The sequence below is a fragment of the Aspergillus candidus genome (assembly GCF_002847045.1).
Source record: "Aspergillus candidus strain CBS 102.13 unplaced genomic scaffold BDW47scaffold_57, whole genome shotgun sequence".
NCBI classification, from domain to species: domain Eukaryota; kingdom Fungi; phylum Ascomycota; class Eurotiomycetes; order Eurotiales; family Aspergillaceae; genus Aspergillus; species Aspergillus candidus.
In genome coordinates, this window is record NW_020194062.1 from 104,844 (window position 1) to 120,349 (window position 15,506).

Below are 15,506 nucleotides of genomic sequence, written 5' to 3' on the forward strand. Positions count from 1 at the left end.
TTCATATTTCACACACTTGCTCCGGTGTCTTGTCGTGCTTTGGATGGTGCTTGCAGGACTATTCTCGGCGTAGTCCGAGATTGGAAGATCTAATGATAGGACACTCTTCACCACCCACCAGTTGGCGCCCCACTACAGCAAGGAGAAAGCTGTCCAATTCCTGTTGTGCTTACATGGTGATTACATATTTTACAAGACAAAAAGCATCCCCGCACGGCATAAACGGAGACTCACGCATCAGTCATACAGCAACCACCCTGTCGTCCCACTCACAAATAGGGCCATCAGGATGGTCAAGATGCCGGCCCCCGCACGGTCGGCTGTCGTCACACGCGTCGTGAAACGTCCCGGTGTCTGCTTGGGTGGCTTGGCGCCCCCCTCAGGGTTGCCCTTACTCGTACCACCAGTGTCGTCGGTCACGGGGGGATCCACTCGAGCGATGAGGGTCGACTGCATCACCTCTAGCGCCGCCATCTGGCTCCCGACATCCCGCAAGCCATCCCACTTTTGGTCTGACCATTTCAGGCCGCAGGTTGTGTGGGATTTTCCTCCCGTGCAGGTTTTGGCTGCCGCTTCGGCGGACGCCCGCAACTTGGGCATCACGCGGTCGTAGGTAAACGGTGCCATCTGCGTGGTTTTGGCCATCCACCGGGCCAGGTAGCCCTTGAAGGACCGTTGATCCACCTCACATGTGTCGATCGGTTCACATGCCCGTTCGTACATGACATCTTTGGGATCGTCCTTGAAGAAGACATCGGTCGCCTTCAGCAGGTTCTGCGTCCGTTCCTTCCAGACTGGGTCGCCCTTTGTCTACGACGGTCAATGTGTTACTCGCCAAGCCGGGGGATTTTGAACTCACCAAATTATACATCGTGGCTGCTCCGTGAAGGTACACTCCCGAGTTGTACGTCCACTCAATCTGGTTGAATTGGGTACAGTTACTCCGCTCATCCGCCCCGTCGTAGAAGAGGAAATCTTCGGTCATCAACCCGATATCCATGGTCCAATCCCAGACACGTTGCGCCCACTCGGTATATGTGCTGTTCCCCGTGTACATGGCCAATCGCGCCGCCAGGTTGAAAAAACATCCGTTGGAGATAGTGTTCTTGTAATGGTATCCGTTGTTCCAGGTGAAGATTTGCCATCGCAAGCCCCCGCCGCAGGTTTTGGCAGCCCATCGGGCAGCTTGCGTGTTGAATACTGCTTGGACTTGGCCCAACCAGCCTGGGCTTCCTTCAGGCGGGTTGGGAAAGTTGCGCTCGGCCGCCGACATGGCGGCAAATGCCCAGAAGGCCTGGTCGTCGTTGCCTTCGGTGCGAGTCTGGTTGGTCGGCATGTAAGTCCCAAGGTCGCCCGCCTGCCACAGCAACCCTTGCGTCGTGATTTCGTTCCACGTATCATCTCCCGTGTAGAACCAGTAGTCGACCAAAGCCGTGAACATGGCACCGGCTGTCATATACTCTGGTAAGCGGGTTTCTCTTCTTCCGTTCGTTTCGTCGCGGGCTGTGTAGACCTACCCTCCCACCAGTAGTACGGGTCCGGCAAATTTCCAGGTACGTCCCCAGGATTCATCCCCGTATAATGGGTTAGCATGTCCTTGGCTACAGCACGGCATGCTTTCTTAACGTTTTCTGAGGCTATTAGTGTCGTACGGACCGTCATCCCCCGATTTCACACTCACCCGGATCGTCCAGATTTAAATCGATGGCCTGGACGCCGGCCAGCAGCGCCAAAATCGTGAGCCAGGGTCTTCGCATTGTCTCTGTTTTTCGAGCGGTGCAGAGGCAGCAGCAGCGAGGGAAGAAAGTGAGATCAGGAATATCGAACTCGACAGACAATGGTTAATAGCATACCGGACAATTGCACCGGAGGAATGTCACATTGGCATAGAAACGCGCTCCACATGGAGCCTTCATTTCTTCCCCTCGATGCGACCCCATCGACTCAGGGAGTTCCACAATGTGATTGATCCTTCTTCAATCCGAGGGTGGCATTGTTGTCGCATCAAAGGGTTGTTTTTTGGCAGGTTCATCAGCCAATGACGCGGTCATGATGTGTGGGCGGAGGACCGATCCAGGGGTGGCTGGCCGCATGCGGTCATCGAGCATTCCAATAAGTCTTCTTGATTTGATCGGACCTGACTCGGTGCCATTTTTGTTCTCGGGTCCTATGAGTTTTGGTGGTTCGGACCTTGATCGTTTACCCCTGTGCCCCTTGTTCCTCGATTGAGCCCCTCTAGTGGCCTTCCCTCCCTTCCTCTCCCTGGCGACAGCGTATTCTCAGATCGGCGCAACCGTGTTTTGTCTGAAGCGCTCAAACAATAAGTTCTTGTACAGATATGGCGCTGGTATGCCGTCCAATCAGGGTTTGCCTGCCAAGTCTAACTGCAGTCAACTTCCACACATTATTGTGATGCGTGCATATTGCCTTGGCACCCAAACCCGGGGGGTGAGATGCACCATCTTTGTAAATTGATTCTATGGCGGTTATGTCGCAGGTGGCTCCAGGAGGGTCGCGAGTCCAGCTAAGCTTGTCGCTTAGAGAACATGGACTCCGCTACGGCATCAGGACGCCGGGGATTAAACCACACATATTGTCAGTCGACCGCGTCAACTCCTCTATCTGTACTCTGCGCATCATGCGATTAACCCCAATTTGGATTCTATCGAAGATGCCATTGATGGCCAGGGGAAGAATAGAAGAATGGCAAGACCGTGGGCGCGCCCATTCACGCTTGTCAACGCCTCGACTCCGTGTAAATGTACTGACGGTCTCCAGTATCGCTGCTTGTTGGTTACGCTGTATGGGAGGATTTTGAATCTTCGAAGGTCGTCCCAGATCCTGCGGGCGCGTGTTGAGTTTAATACTAGTAGTCCGTCCGTCCCGGGTTGTCGATATCCTAGGTTACCAATTGACCGGCCGGCTCCGGCATCGTTCACGACACTGTGGCTCAGTCTGCATGCTGAATTAGTCGGTGTTTGATTCGGCGGAAATATCCCGGTACCACGAACATCGACACCAATCGTGGCCATGGAAATTCGAATTTGTCGTCGGTTCCATGAACTGCCTGGGAACTAAACAAGCCAGCTTCTCCAACAGCCGCCGACCTGATGATGATCGACAGGGTTGTAGCTGCACTTGAGATCCCTGCACCTAGCCATCCCGCACGCTGGCCACGATGTAACCCCGGCTACAATCGTGTTGTTTGAGAGCGTATTCAACGATAATTAATTCCCCGACGGAATCCAGTGATTTGGCGAGATCGCCGAGTCCCAGAGGCGAAACTATCTAAATACGGAGTATATAGGCTGGCCACTACCCCAACTCTCACAGACCCGCCACTGCACAGTCGCGCCATTTGGTTCATGATGAATATCCGATCGCTCCTTTCATCCCTGGGGGTGGTGGTTGGGGTTGGGGCCGCGCTTTCAACTCAGGGCGTGACCACTATTCCAGGATGGCATATTCAATCCAGCGCCCAGGTATCCCAAAACATCAGTGATCTTTCATTGCCCGGCGCAAACATCAGGGGATGGCATCGCATGGGACCCCGAGGAACCGTGATGGCTGGAATGCTGGAGAGTAAAGCTTACGGGGAGAAGGAGATATTCTTCTCCAATAACTTGGATAAGATCGACGTGTCGGATTTCCAAGTCCCCTGGCTGTACCGTGAAGAGATCACGCTTGAGAAACCCGCCAAAGGACAGCACGTCTTCCTCGTCACTCACGGCATCACTTCGAAGGCCGATATATACCTCAATGGAGAGCAAGTGGTTGCTAGTAAGTTGCATCAAGGCTCATACGGTGGCCATCGCTACGACATTACGGGTCTCATCAAGTCTGGACCGAACGCATTCCTGGTGCAAGCGTATCCTACCAGCTATGTTCGCGACTTTGCACAGAGCTTCGAGGACTGGAATCCGTATCCCCCCGACAATGGGACGGGGGTCTGGCGAAGCATGGAAGTGCAGCACACCGGTACCATATCTATGTCTCCCGTGCGCGTCACAACCGACTTCATTAAGCTGGGCACTGAGGAGGTCACTGTTGATGTGATCGCCGACCTTACGAATCACGCAGACACCCCCACTCATGGAGTCATGCAGGGCACAATCCAATCTGACGATGGATCGCAAATTGTCCCTCTGTCCCATGATGTTGAGCTGGACAGCAGGGGGAAAACCACGATCAAAATCACTGTGCCCCTAAACAACCCACGAGTATGGTGGCCTGCCACATGGGGCAGCCAGCCTCTGTACACCGTTCATCTGAACGTCTCCCTGGCGGATGGCGAGATTTCGGACAAGGCAGAGCCTACTAACTTCGGCATTCGTCACGTCGCATCTAATCTCAACAAACATGACGACACGTCGTTCACCGTAAATGGTTACAAGTTTCATGTTCGGGGAGCGGGATATACGCCCGACATGTTCTTGCGATTCGATCTCGAGCGTGTGCGAACGATCTTCCAATACATGCTGGATATGGGACTCAATACGGTGCGCCTGGAGGGCAAACAGGAGCACCCCGAGCTGTACGACCTGGCTGACAACATGGGACTCATGGTAATGGCTGGGTGGGAGTGCTGCACTAAATGGGAGGGATGGAAGGTGAGCCTGCCCATTTTCAGTGGTAGATTACTGGTGACGCGCTAATTTGGACAGCACAATGACGAGGGGTCGGGCGACCTGTGGATTGACAAAGACTACGCAATCGCACAGGACGCTATGGAGCACGAGGCCCAGATGATGCAGGCCCACGCCTCGATGTTATGTTTCCTCGTCGCATCAGACTTCTGGCCCGATGATCGCGCGACCGCCATGTTCGTGGACGTCCTGGATGGCATGAACTGGCCCAACCCAATCATCGCATCGGCCAGCAAACGGGGCTTCCCCAAACAACTTGGTCCGTCGGGGATGAAAATGGAGGGGCCTTACGACTGGGTACCTCCGAACTACTGGTACGAGGACCAGCTTGGCGCGGCGTTCGGGTTTGGCTCCGAGTTGGGGTCAGGCGTCGGCACACCCGAGCTCGGCAGTCTCAAGGAATTCCTGTCGGAGGCCGACCTGGAGGACCTGTGGAAGGAGCCTCACAAAGACCTGTACCACATGTCGAAGGAGAGGTCGAAGTTCGCCAACCGGGCGATCTACAACGACGCGCTGTACGCGCGGTACGGGGCCCCAACCAGCCTCGAAGACTACCTCCTCAAGGCGCAGATAATGGACTACGAAGCGACGCGCTCGCAGTTTGAAGCCTACGCCGCGAGGCAGGGCGCCAAGAAACCAGCCACGGGGCTCATCTACTGGATGTTGAACGGCGCGTGGCCAAGCCTGCACTGGCAGCTCTTCGACTACTACCTGCGGCCGGCGGGGTCGTATTTCGGGGCGAAGATGGGCGGCCGCACGGAACACGTAGCGTATGACTACAAGGAACGGACGGTGCACATCATCAATCACAGCGTGGACAAGCAAGGACCGCGCACAGTCACAATCGACCTCGTCAATACGAAGGGGAAAACCATCGTGTCGAAGAACGCCACCGCAGACACGGCCCCTCTCTCCTCGAAGCAAGTAACGAAAATTCCAGAAATAGAAGAACTCAAAGACGTGGGGTTCCTCAGGCTCGTCCTGAAGGACACCACTACGGACACCAATCTCAGCAGAAACGTATACTGGGTGACAGCCGACAACGACGTTCTCGACTGGGACAATTCCACCTACTACGTGACGCCCGTCACAAAATACATCAACATGCAAGCGCTGAGCAAGCTCCCCCGCGCGGAAGTGACGGCAAAAGCGGCTCCGCTGCCGGGTGAGCATAGGGACAAGTCGACAAAGGTGCAGGTCACTCTGGAGAACAAGGCGGATACGCCCGCGTTCTTCCTCCGGCTGACGGCAGTGGACCCCGAGTCGCACCAGGAGATCGCGCCTGTATACTGGTCGGATAATTACGTCACGCTGCTACCTCGTGAGAGATACACTGTGACAGTGGAGTTTATTAGTGACCAGTGGGAGGTGGAGCTGTCTGGGGGGAACATGGATAAGAATGTTATTGGGCATAGTTGATAGATGCTGAGAGTCTAATTGGAGCTTTGTGCAGTAGCTGTGTTCGTGAAATGCCATGATGTTGTTGCTTCATAATCGTGGTTTAATGGTATCAGATGAGTAAACCAACTACACTTGCACACTCATGCCAACACTTTCTCCACCGTCTGTGCATACCGCAACAAGGCTTCATCCTTCATTCTGCGCGCAATCAACTGCACGTGGCAGGGAGCGCCTTCAACTTCGTTGGGATGGTCTAGTGTCGTCAGTTGGGTTACCAGGTGTGGATGGGCTACTTACATTCTGGGACGTATTTAACATCTCGTACAAAAGTGGCGTCGTCGGCCTCCTTCGCGCGGCCGAATGGGACTATACACGCGGGGTACTAAATAAATTAGTATCGTTACCAATGTGGAGGAGGGCGAAAAGGACAGAAGGAAAGAAGGAAAGTCACATACATCCAACAGATTTGACAACGTGGTATAAACCGGCAGACCGAAGGCATCGTGTGGCGGAGCGCAGCTCTGGAACGCAGGACCGAGAATAACGTCCAGTCCGTTCTCCAGATAAACATGACGCATATCGGCTATGAACTGGGCCCGCGCCACGTTCAAATCATACAGCTCGCGCAGGGTTGGCTCGGCGTCCGTTCCCACCAGGTTATAGGTGAATTTGAGGGACGGGATGAATGGCTCTCCGCCATCAAGGATGTTCTTGACCTGTGTCTTGTCCGGGTCCATTTGAAACAGGCGCCAGGCGATGCTGGTAGATTTACTCAGCGGAGGAATCTTCCCGGTAAGGTCGACGAGCTTGTGTCCTGCGGCTTGAAGTTTGGAGGCCGCCTCGGCGAGAGTGCGCCGCATGGGAGGGTGTAGCGGATAGTTGGGATCCTCGGGGAGGAGACCAATGGTGAGAACTGGTTGGGTGGGAGTTTGTTGCCACGGGATCCCGAGAGCGGCGTCGTCGAGGTCTTCGGGGTGGGCGTTGAGGACCGTCTGGACGAAGAGCTCGGCGTCGCGCATGGAGTGGCACAAGGGGCCCGCGACGGTGAGAATCCCCGTCAATCCAGGACGCCCTGCGATCGCCTGTCCGGCGGTGGGGATGCGGCCGACAGTGGGCTTGAAGCCAGCGAGACCGCAGCAGAGGGCTGGGATGCGGATGGAACCGCCAATATCGGTGCCGACGCCGAGGAGGGAGCCACGGAGGGCGATTAGGGCACCCTCGCCGCCAGAGCTACCACCGGCTGTCAGGTTTCGACGGTGGGGGTTGAGGACGCGGCCGAAGACATTGTTGTGGGAGTCAGCGGTCATCATCGTCTGGGGGATGTTAGTCTTGACATAGAGGACGGCGCCGGCGGCGAGGAGGATATCGACAAGCGCCGAATTGGTGGTCTTCGCGGGGTGGTCGAGGAAGGAGATGTAGCCGAGACAGGTCGGCACACCGTTGACGTTCAAGTTCTCCTTCAAACTGATGGGTAGGCCGTGGAACGGGCCGATGAGGTTCCCAGTGGTAGCGAGGTGATCGTCCACCTCCTTGGCGCGCTGGATGGCGATGTCGAAGAACGTTTCGGTCAGACAACCTGTGAGCTGCTGGGCAATCGCGGCGCGTTTGCAGAAGGCGATGGTGACTTCGGAGGAAGTCAGCTCGCGCGATGCTAGACGTGCCAGCAGGGCCGTCGCATCGACAGTCTCGGTGATGTCGAGTTCGCGCTGGGTCAGCAAACCGCATTCGCGGGGGACACCGAGCACGCTGACTGCGGGGCCTTGCTGTTCCAACTCTTGGAGCAGTTTCTCGGGCAGAAGCCATTCGGCGGGGATCTTAGCTGCGGCGGCGGCTTGTTTCGCCTGGGCCTTTTGTTCCCAAGTATTCATCGTCATGGTGTAGACTGGTGAGTGAGAGATGAAGATGTTGTAATCTGTGGACTGGACTGATAAAATAAGCCCGGGTATATTTATGGCCTCGGCTTCCCCGCAGCGGACATCGATAGACAGTGAGGGGCCGGTCCCGCAAGAAGCGGGGCCAAACACTTGGTCTCACTCGACATATCAACAACGAATAGAAAGCTACAGCTGTCCGCCGCCATTTTCTTGTCTCGCATGGCGTTTATGTGTGAGGCTAGCATGAAGCTCGTCTCAAACGAGTGGCAGTGCGGAATTTGCTGGTTAGCCAATGTCTTCATCCAGGAGACCTATTCTTCCGAGATATCAATACTATCACTTCTTGTGGTTCTTTCCATGGCCTGGGGTATTGAGGTGCAGATCTTGTGATCGAAGGTGCAGTAGAAACAGGGAATGACTATGGCGCTCTTGCGACTGCAAGATACACCTGTCAGATGGCCCAATATCAGCCTACTCGGCGAGTATACCTATAGCTAACCAGGTCAGTAATTTGAAGGACCATTGGGAGCGCCATTAGATATGTTGAAATTTGCCACTGGCGGCAAATAGCTCACATGAGTCAATCTGGCACAGTGACTGTTTTATTCGGGACAGAACAAGCCTCACCAAATGCGAGGCCATTTTGACGTGGCCGACAATGATACTTCTGAGAAAAACATGTTCGAAATGATCGATGCCGTCTAGGAGTGGGAGATAGTAAGGAAGATAAGTGAGGACTAAAGTTTGGAGGCGCAAAAGCACAGGAAGAAGTTATGCCTGGGTTGGTCAGGTGACGAAAGATTTCCTGATATTCTTGGGAACTAAAAGTCGCTGCGAAACGCCCCTCAGATTGAGTTCCACCGTCTGGGCAGCGTCCCTATTCTCCGTGGACGCGTCTATTTCAGGGCAATTTGACAACTGAGGCGGGCGTTGCGGGTGCCCTGCCTCGTAATGGGTCGAGCGAGGATATGCGTGGCTGACTCCTATCACGATTGGGCCAGTGGACCGGCCTTGAGACCAGACACTTTACTCTCTACATTGGCACGTGAAGAATCATTCACAAAACAACGAAATGCGCCATCAGAAGTCAATATCCGCAACATGACCTGAGGTAACAGCATCGAGAGTATCACGAGGTATCTCGTATTGGCATCTTTTGCGAACTCAGCCTGGACGAGTTCCTCGCCGTAAGGATCAGTAGATCCACCAACCTAAAAAAAAACCCAGGGCACAGAGGCCGTCTATAGTACGTGCTGGCGTTTCCTCAAGATCACCAGGTTCCAGTCATTGCTAGCCTGTCCGAGTCCCGCGGTGCACACCATAGTCAGTAGTGGTGAACTCGGCTGTTCGCATCTCCTTCCCGAAAGGGTAGAAAGAGTGTTGGAGGTCCTTGAGCGGGTCATAGGCAGCAGACAGGTTCGAGGATGATTTGTACGGCATGAGGGTGTTGACCTTAGTTCATGCAAAACCCACCTGTGTTCAATGCGGGTATAGGTATATGGTCGTCGTTTTCACGGCTTTCAGTGGCTTACATGTAACTTCCAGGCCGTTCTTGGTTACCTAAAAGGCCCAGAGGTATCGATTACCATCTACATAATTTGACTCCATTCTCTGATCGAGACTAGTCAAAGACGGTTTAGCATTAAAGGGATGTGGGTGGCGAGGTAGGATTGATCTCTCCGGCCGATACCTCTGCTATAAACTATCGTCTATAAACTGCACATCGCAAGAGTAAGACATAAGAAGCCCATTCCAGCTAAGACGTACTCAAGAGGAACATTCTATACAATCAAAAGGATGTGCTATATACATGATATCATGTCTACATAATACTCTACCAGCAAATCCGGCTGGCGGATTCAACGCAAAGAAAATAACGCCGGGAAATCATGTGTTTACCATCTCACGTTCCATGACCTGGCATCCACACCGTGGACCAGGCCATCTGTACAATCTGTATCCATCATCGTCCACATCGCTTACTTCGTTCACTCTCTCAGAAAAGAGGCATGTCAACCTTGTGATCCCAGTCGATATTATCTGGCGTGCATTCGACACGGTCTCGACAGGTTCCGAACAACCGATCCCACAGACGGGTCTGCTTGCCGTAGTTGGCGCTGCTCTTCCAACCCTTGCGGTGGTGAAGGTCGTGGTCCTCGATGATCAGTTCCGCGTTGAACAGGCGCAGGGCCCAGCTGAGGGTATTGGGAGGAACACTGTGCAGGCGCAGTCCACTGTGCCCGGCGAGTTCGGCAAAAACGACGTACTGGTGGCAGACCCACCACTCGTAGAAACCCATGGGCATACCCATGAGCTTCATGGTAAAGTAGGTCATGAGCGGGATTCCGGCAATGTCGAAAAACTCCTGCTCAAAGTCGGCGTAGAGGGTCAAGAGCGGGTTAGGGTGCTTGGTGAGGTGGTGGGTGCGGTGGTACTTCCACAGGGCGTCGACATCGTGCATCAGGCGGTGATACCAGTAGAACCAGAAGTCAAGGATAATGCCGTAGAGGCCGGCCTCGAGGGGCAGCCAGCCCCAGGCCATGTCGGCGGGGGAATGGCTAGAGCGGTAGCTGAGGAGGACGGTGAAGATGGGCCGGATGGAGGAGGTGGAGATCAGTGAGTGGACGACCTTGGCGACGCCCACGTCGGGCACGCCGTCCCGCTCGTGGAGATCGCCGTCAAGGAATCCGAGCTTATGGCCAATACGTCGCAGGGCATGCAGTTCGTGGATGGCGATGAGCTTGAAGGCCGCCGAGTAGAAGACAAAAGCGGCGAAGGGACTCAGATTGTGGCCGGTGTAGACGGTGTAGAAGTGGTGGAGGATCAGGGGGATGGCGGAATGGACGATCACCCAGCGGTGCAGCTGCCACTCCGGGGTGTAGGGCACCTTTTCGTCTTTGCTGTGGACGGGGACCTCTTTATCCAACGAGACCGGATGGATGCCCAGCAGCTCGTAGAACCAGTGGAAGATGGTCCAGTCGCCGCGGTCCTGGCGGCGCCACGTCGACTTCATCGAGTCCTTGGGGTTCCCTTGGACGCTCATGGTGGAAGACTGGAGTTAGATGGTACTTTCTCCGTTATGATGGGTGACTGGGTGGTGATTTTGGTGACAATTAACCCGTGGGGCGAGTGTGACACAGGCATCCAGGACCAGGGGTTTATATCTATCCTGGTCGGATGGGCCCGCGCTCGGCCCATGTGAACCATCCCCAGAACCATTTGTCGGAACGTTATGAATCATTCCCGATGATAATCATTGGATCATTCTGGGCACAGCGTCGTGGTCGGGTTTCGTCTGGTCTCTAGCCTGCAGATCACTGTCCGGGTCCTGGGGGGCGAGGCCATCCGCATCGCAGCCAGTGGAGAGCTGTATCCACCGGCCTCATGATGTCAAGCCACGACGAGCCCCGCACTGAGTTTCCGGCTGTGGGTTCACAATATGACTGGTGGATGGGCCCCTTAGTCCGTCTTAGTCCAGATGTTGTCCCCAGATTGCCTGTTCGTCGCCCCTCCTTGGGTTGGCTCGTCTTAACACCGTCACGATTATGATCGCCTGCAGAGACGATCCGTCCCAGTACCGTTAGAAAGACCATGATATCATATTCATTTGTCTCTTATGACCAGGGAGTATATCTGGCCATCGTTCCGTCCCGTCTCGCTGCAGGCAGCGACATAACACCGTATTGACGACCAGAAATTCCATTCAATCCACCGAATTGGTAGGATGTGCGGGAATGGCCCACGTGGACCATACTTCAAAGAGTAATGGTTGCGATGGACGATTGTTGGGATCGAGAAAAGTCTCTTCGCGCGCGCAAACCGTCTAAGATGGATGGAGTAAGGATGGACGTGGGTTAAGCCCTAATTTCCCTTTTCGGGAATGCTCTGCGAAGACTTGCTCTCTTCACTAGTCTCGCTCGTGGTTGTCAACCAGATAGTTCGCCTCAACGTTGTCGAATCGCATCAGACAAGGCAGCATCAAGAAGGAGTTGTTAGATGCTTATTTTCCCGACCATGTGAAGGAGCTTGGTCCTGCAGAAACAACAACTCCGTCCGGCTCCACTTTCCATATCAGCGAGCGAACAGGACAACAAGCATTGGCACCGTCATTTGGCAGTAAATGGTCAGAGGCAGTATATGTGGAGACATCGTTAGTAGTAATCATCATGAGGGTTTGTATGCTCATCTTAAAGGGTCGGTCCAACTGGACTGATGCCTCAGGCTTCTGTGTTGTAGCGCTTGTTTGTCCGTGGACCGATAACATAGTATGGGACCTGAATAATTACTTCTGGAGAAGGGTGTTTTATATTAGCTAAAATCATGTCGCTGGTTTATTGTTTGAAGGTTACGTCTTAAAATGTGTCAAGTATAAACAATCCCTTTCGGGGGATATATATTTCTCTTAGTACAGAGCGTGGTTCTCACACACGCGACATAGTGACCACGTAAACACCCTCTATATAATTGTCTGTCCTCCAACAAACTTACAGAGTGTACTGCACAATACGGTAGAAATGGACACCCCCCGACTCGAGATTGTCCCAAACTGTGCATCTTTATCGGACACGCTTGAAATAATATTAGATATTATCGGTCTTTCCCCCTTGAACTGCCGCCCTTGCGTATAGACCTGAACCTTACTGTACTGGATCCAAGGAAGCCACAACCTGGGTTAGAACCAAATGCAGATCTGCGACTGTCAATGTTGCTATGAAAAATGAAAAATATAAACCATCGCTCCTGCTGCGAGGACTGACAACTCGAGGATAAAACGAAACGGCAGTGGGAGCGGTGTTGACCATCACTGACGCGCCTCACATTCCATTCGAGTCACAATCCATTTTAAAGCTACAGCTAATACACACTTCTATAGTCCCATCAGTGAGCTTGTCGTTATTACCCCAGCCAATGTGAGGGCACACCGTCAAGCATATATGCATTGGACTAATACCCTGCAGATGGCGTGCAGCGTCCTGCTCACACTGCTCCACATGGTTGTCATCGCCATGGGCGCCGCGATCCCGTTGGACGGCAGATTGCTTGCGCCTAAACAGACCTTTGAATACATCGTGGTGGGAGGCGGTACTGCTGGTAATGTGGTGGCCACCCGACTGGCGCAGCGTGGGTTCCGAGTCGCCCTGGTCGAAGCCGGGGGTCTTTACCAGGCCCAATCCCTAGAGGCTATCCCAGCAGCTGCGACCTTGTATATCGGAACCAGTCCACACGTTCGATCGGCGATCGACTGGGGGTTCGTGGCGGAGAATCAAGAAGGGGTCAATGGACGATCCCTCCATTACGCAAGGGGGAAATGTCTCGGGGGATCGTATGTGCCAATGTACCGACACAAGGACAGCGACTGACCAAAACAGATCTGCGATGAATTTGATGATATACCAGCGGTAGGTGGGGATAGGGGGCCCACCCAAGAGGAAGGGCCGCAATATCTGACAATGGTGGATCTCTAGACCCTCACGAGGCGCCATGGAGCAATGGGCCAGCGCTGTCAATGATAGTAGTTATACCTTCGATCAGGTGTTGCCGTACTTCAAGCGCAGCGTCCATTTCACGCCTCCCAGCACCAGGAAACGATTGCGCAACGCCACCACCAGCTACAACCCGGACGGGTATGACCCTCATGGCGGGCCACTGGAGGTCTCGTACCCAAACTACGCGTCTCCCTTCTCCACGTGGGCGCAACGGGGCTTTGGTGCAATTGGAATTCAGCACACGCAAGACTTCAACACTGGGACGAACATGGGAGGTCAGTTCTGCAGTATGACATTGAACGCACGATGGCAAACTCGCAGTAGCTCTCAGGCGTCGTTCCTGGCGACTCTCCAATCCTTCTCTCTGACAGTGTATTCCAATTTTCTGGCCAAACGGGTGGTGCTGGACCGTGACAACAGAGCCACTGGGGTGGTCGTCCAGGGATTGTTGGGGAAGCCATTTACTCTACAGGCTACCCGCGAGGTGATCCTCTCAGCAGGGGCATTTCAGTCGCCACAGCTGCTCATGGTGTAGGTGTTTATCTCTATCACCGAAAGAACGTTGCTAACAATGGAAAGGTCAGGCGTTGGTCCCGCCGCGACTCTACGGACCCATGGAATAGGACTGCGTGTTGATCTCCCCGGAGTCGGACAGAACATGTGGGATCACATCTACCTGACGGTCAACTACCGCGTGCGGGTCAGCACTATCAACACGATCCTCAACAATCTGGTGGCGCTCGTGAGGGAGGCACTCAAGTGGGCCTTTTCCCAGGTCGGTATGCTCACCAACCAAAACAGCGACTACATTGCCTTTGAGAACCTACCTGACAGTGTGCGGGGTGGGCTATCGAACCGGACGCGAGAGGATTTGACGGAGCAATTCGCCCCCGACTGGCCCGAGGCCGAGGTAAGTTGGTGAAACTGGCCCGATGACCCGCAGACTGACAACCGAGCAGTATCTCACCGGATCCGGGTTTGTCGGGAACAGCGCGGACTTCTTCCTGAATCAACCCAGAGACGGACACAATTACGCCAGCATCCTGGGCACACTCCTGACCCCCTTCTCACGCGGCAATGTGACGTTGCGATCGGCTGACACTGCCGACTTGCCGGAGATCAACCCCAACTGGCTGACAGACCCCGCGGACCAGGAGCTGGCCGTGGCGATCTTCAAGCGCACGCGCCAGTTCTTTGAGAGTGCACCCATGGCGGGCGTCTTGGACGGCGCAGAGTACTATCCGGGGAGTGATGTCCAATCAGATGAGGAGATTTTGGAGTACATCCGGAACACGATGAGCCCGATATGGCATGCGTCCTGCACGTGCAAGATGGGCGTGTCGAGCGATCCCATGGCCGTGGTGGACCATCAGGCGCGTGTCTTCGGGGTGCAGGGGTTGCGGGTGGTCGATGCCAGTGCGTTTCCCCTCCTGCCCCCAGGACATCCATCGTCGGTTGTTTGTAAGTTTCCCCAATTTAACGGATGTACATGTGTTGATGGAGAGATAGATATGTTGGCGGAGAAGATCTCCGATGCGATTATCCAGAGTCGGCGATGAGAGGCTTGTTGACTGGGAGGATGTGGACCGGAACGGAGTGGGGGGAAATTTGTATAATTAGGCTGCGGCCAGTGGACGGAACCGTGTTTGTGGATGTAATAGATTTATACTGTATGATTTTGGAGGGGAGAGCAGAGGGAGTCGTTGTTATTTGAATCAAGCATGGTTGATTATCACAATGTACGCCTGTAGAGAATCGTGTAGGGAAGCGGGGTGTAGCGGCGAGTGGTTGACCAAGACTAGTGTTAGATACAAACCCTACAGGGGCACCGAGAGCCCTAGCTTATCTGTATATCTCAACCTCTGCACCAAGATACCGAATTCGGACTTGGTCGGGCTTGATATTACCGATATCTCAACATCCAGTATAGGCCTTGAGGGCATGAAGAGCGTAAGGGTCCCTTCCCTGCGAAGCAAAGAAATCTGATAGTATTATCTGTCGCCGAGGGGTAATTCCTTGCAACACGGTTTAGATAGGGGTGTCTCAAATTGTCAAACAGGTAAGCTGGCTAGTTATATTTAGTCTTATTGACTAGTGAT

At 54.1% G+C, this 15,506-nt stretch overlaps 5 protein-coding genes across 5 annotated transcripts; 2 read left to right on the top strand and 3 right to left on the bottom strand.

Annotated features, from left to right (window-relative positions):
* Window positions 1-198: 198 nt before the first annotated feature.
* On the bottom strand, window positions 199-1,933 carry BDW47DRAFT_71772 (glycoside hydrolase family 76 protein). The gene is made up of 4 exons (XM_024819687.1): window positions 1,682-1,933; window positions 1,518-1,631; window positions 860-1,449; window positions 199-810 (listed from the first exon to the last, which is right to left on the bottom strand). Exons 1-4 carry the CDS (start codon window positions 1,755-1,757, stop codon window positions 238-240), a joined length of 1,353 nt encoding a protein of 450 aa, XP_024668770.1. The 5' UTR covers window positions 1,758-1,933; the 3' UTR covers window positions 199-237.
* Window positions 1,934-3,534: 1,601 nt separating this feature from the next.
* BDW47DRAFT_134069 (putative glycosyl hydrolase) lies at window positions 3,535-6,065 on the top strand (the record flags this gene model as incomplete). The annotated part of the gene is made up of 2 exons (XM_024818006.1): window positions 3,535-4,610; window positions 4,665-6,065. Exons 1-2 carry the CDS (start codon window positions 3,543-3,545, stop codon window positions 6,063-6,065), a joined length of 2,469 nt encoding a protein of 822 aa, XP_024668771.1. The 5' UTR covers window positions 3,535-3,542.
* A 122-nt stretch (window positions 6,066-6,187) lies between these two features.
* BDW47DRAFT_120114 (putative general amidase) lies at window positions 6,188-7,921 on the bottom strand (the record flags this gene model as incomplete). Its single annotated transcript, XM_024815445.1, has 3 exons — window positions 6,188-6,300; window positions 6,345-6,429; window positions 6,503-7,921. 3 exons carry the CDS (start codon window positions 7,919-7,921, stop codon window positions 6,188-6,190), a joined length of 1,617 nt encoding a protein of 538 aa, XP_024668772.1.
* A 1,828-nt stretch (window positions 7,922-9,749) lies between these two features.
* On the bottom strand, window positions 9,750-11,654 carry BDW47DRAFT_111621 (sterol desaturase family protein). The gene has a single exon (XM_024813988.1). It carries the CDS (start codon window positions 10,962-10,964, stop codon window positions 9,918-9,920), a length of 1,047 nt encoding a protein of 348 aa, XP_024668773.1. The 5' UTR covers window positions 10,965-11,654; the 3' UTR covers window positions 9,750-9,917.
* A 1,273-nt stretch (window positions 11,655-12,927) lies between these two features.
* On the top strand, window positions 12,928-14,966 carry BDW47DRAFT_134075 (GMC family oxidoreductase; the record flags this gene model as incomplete). Its single annotated transcript, XM_024818007.1, has 6 exons — window positions 12,928-13,244; window positions 13,291-13,320; window positions 13,387-13,938; window positions 13,987-14,317; window positions 14,367-14,868; window positions 14,917-14,966. The coding sequence occupies 6 exons, from the start codon at window positions 12,928-12,930 to the stop codon at window positions 14,964-14,966; spliced, it is 1,782 nt and encodes a 593-aa protein (XP_024668774.1).
* Between the last annotated feature and the right edge of the window lie 540 nt (window positions 14,967-15,506).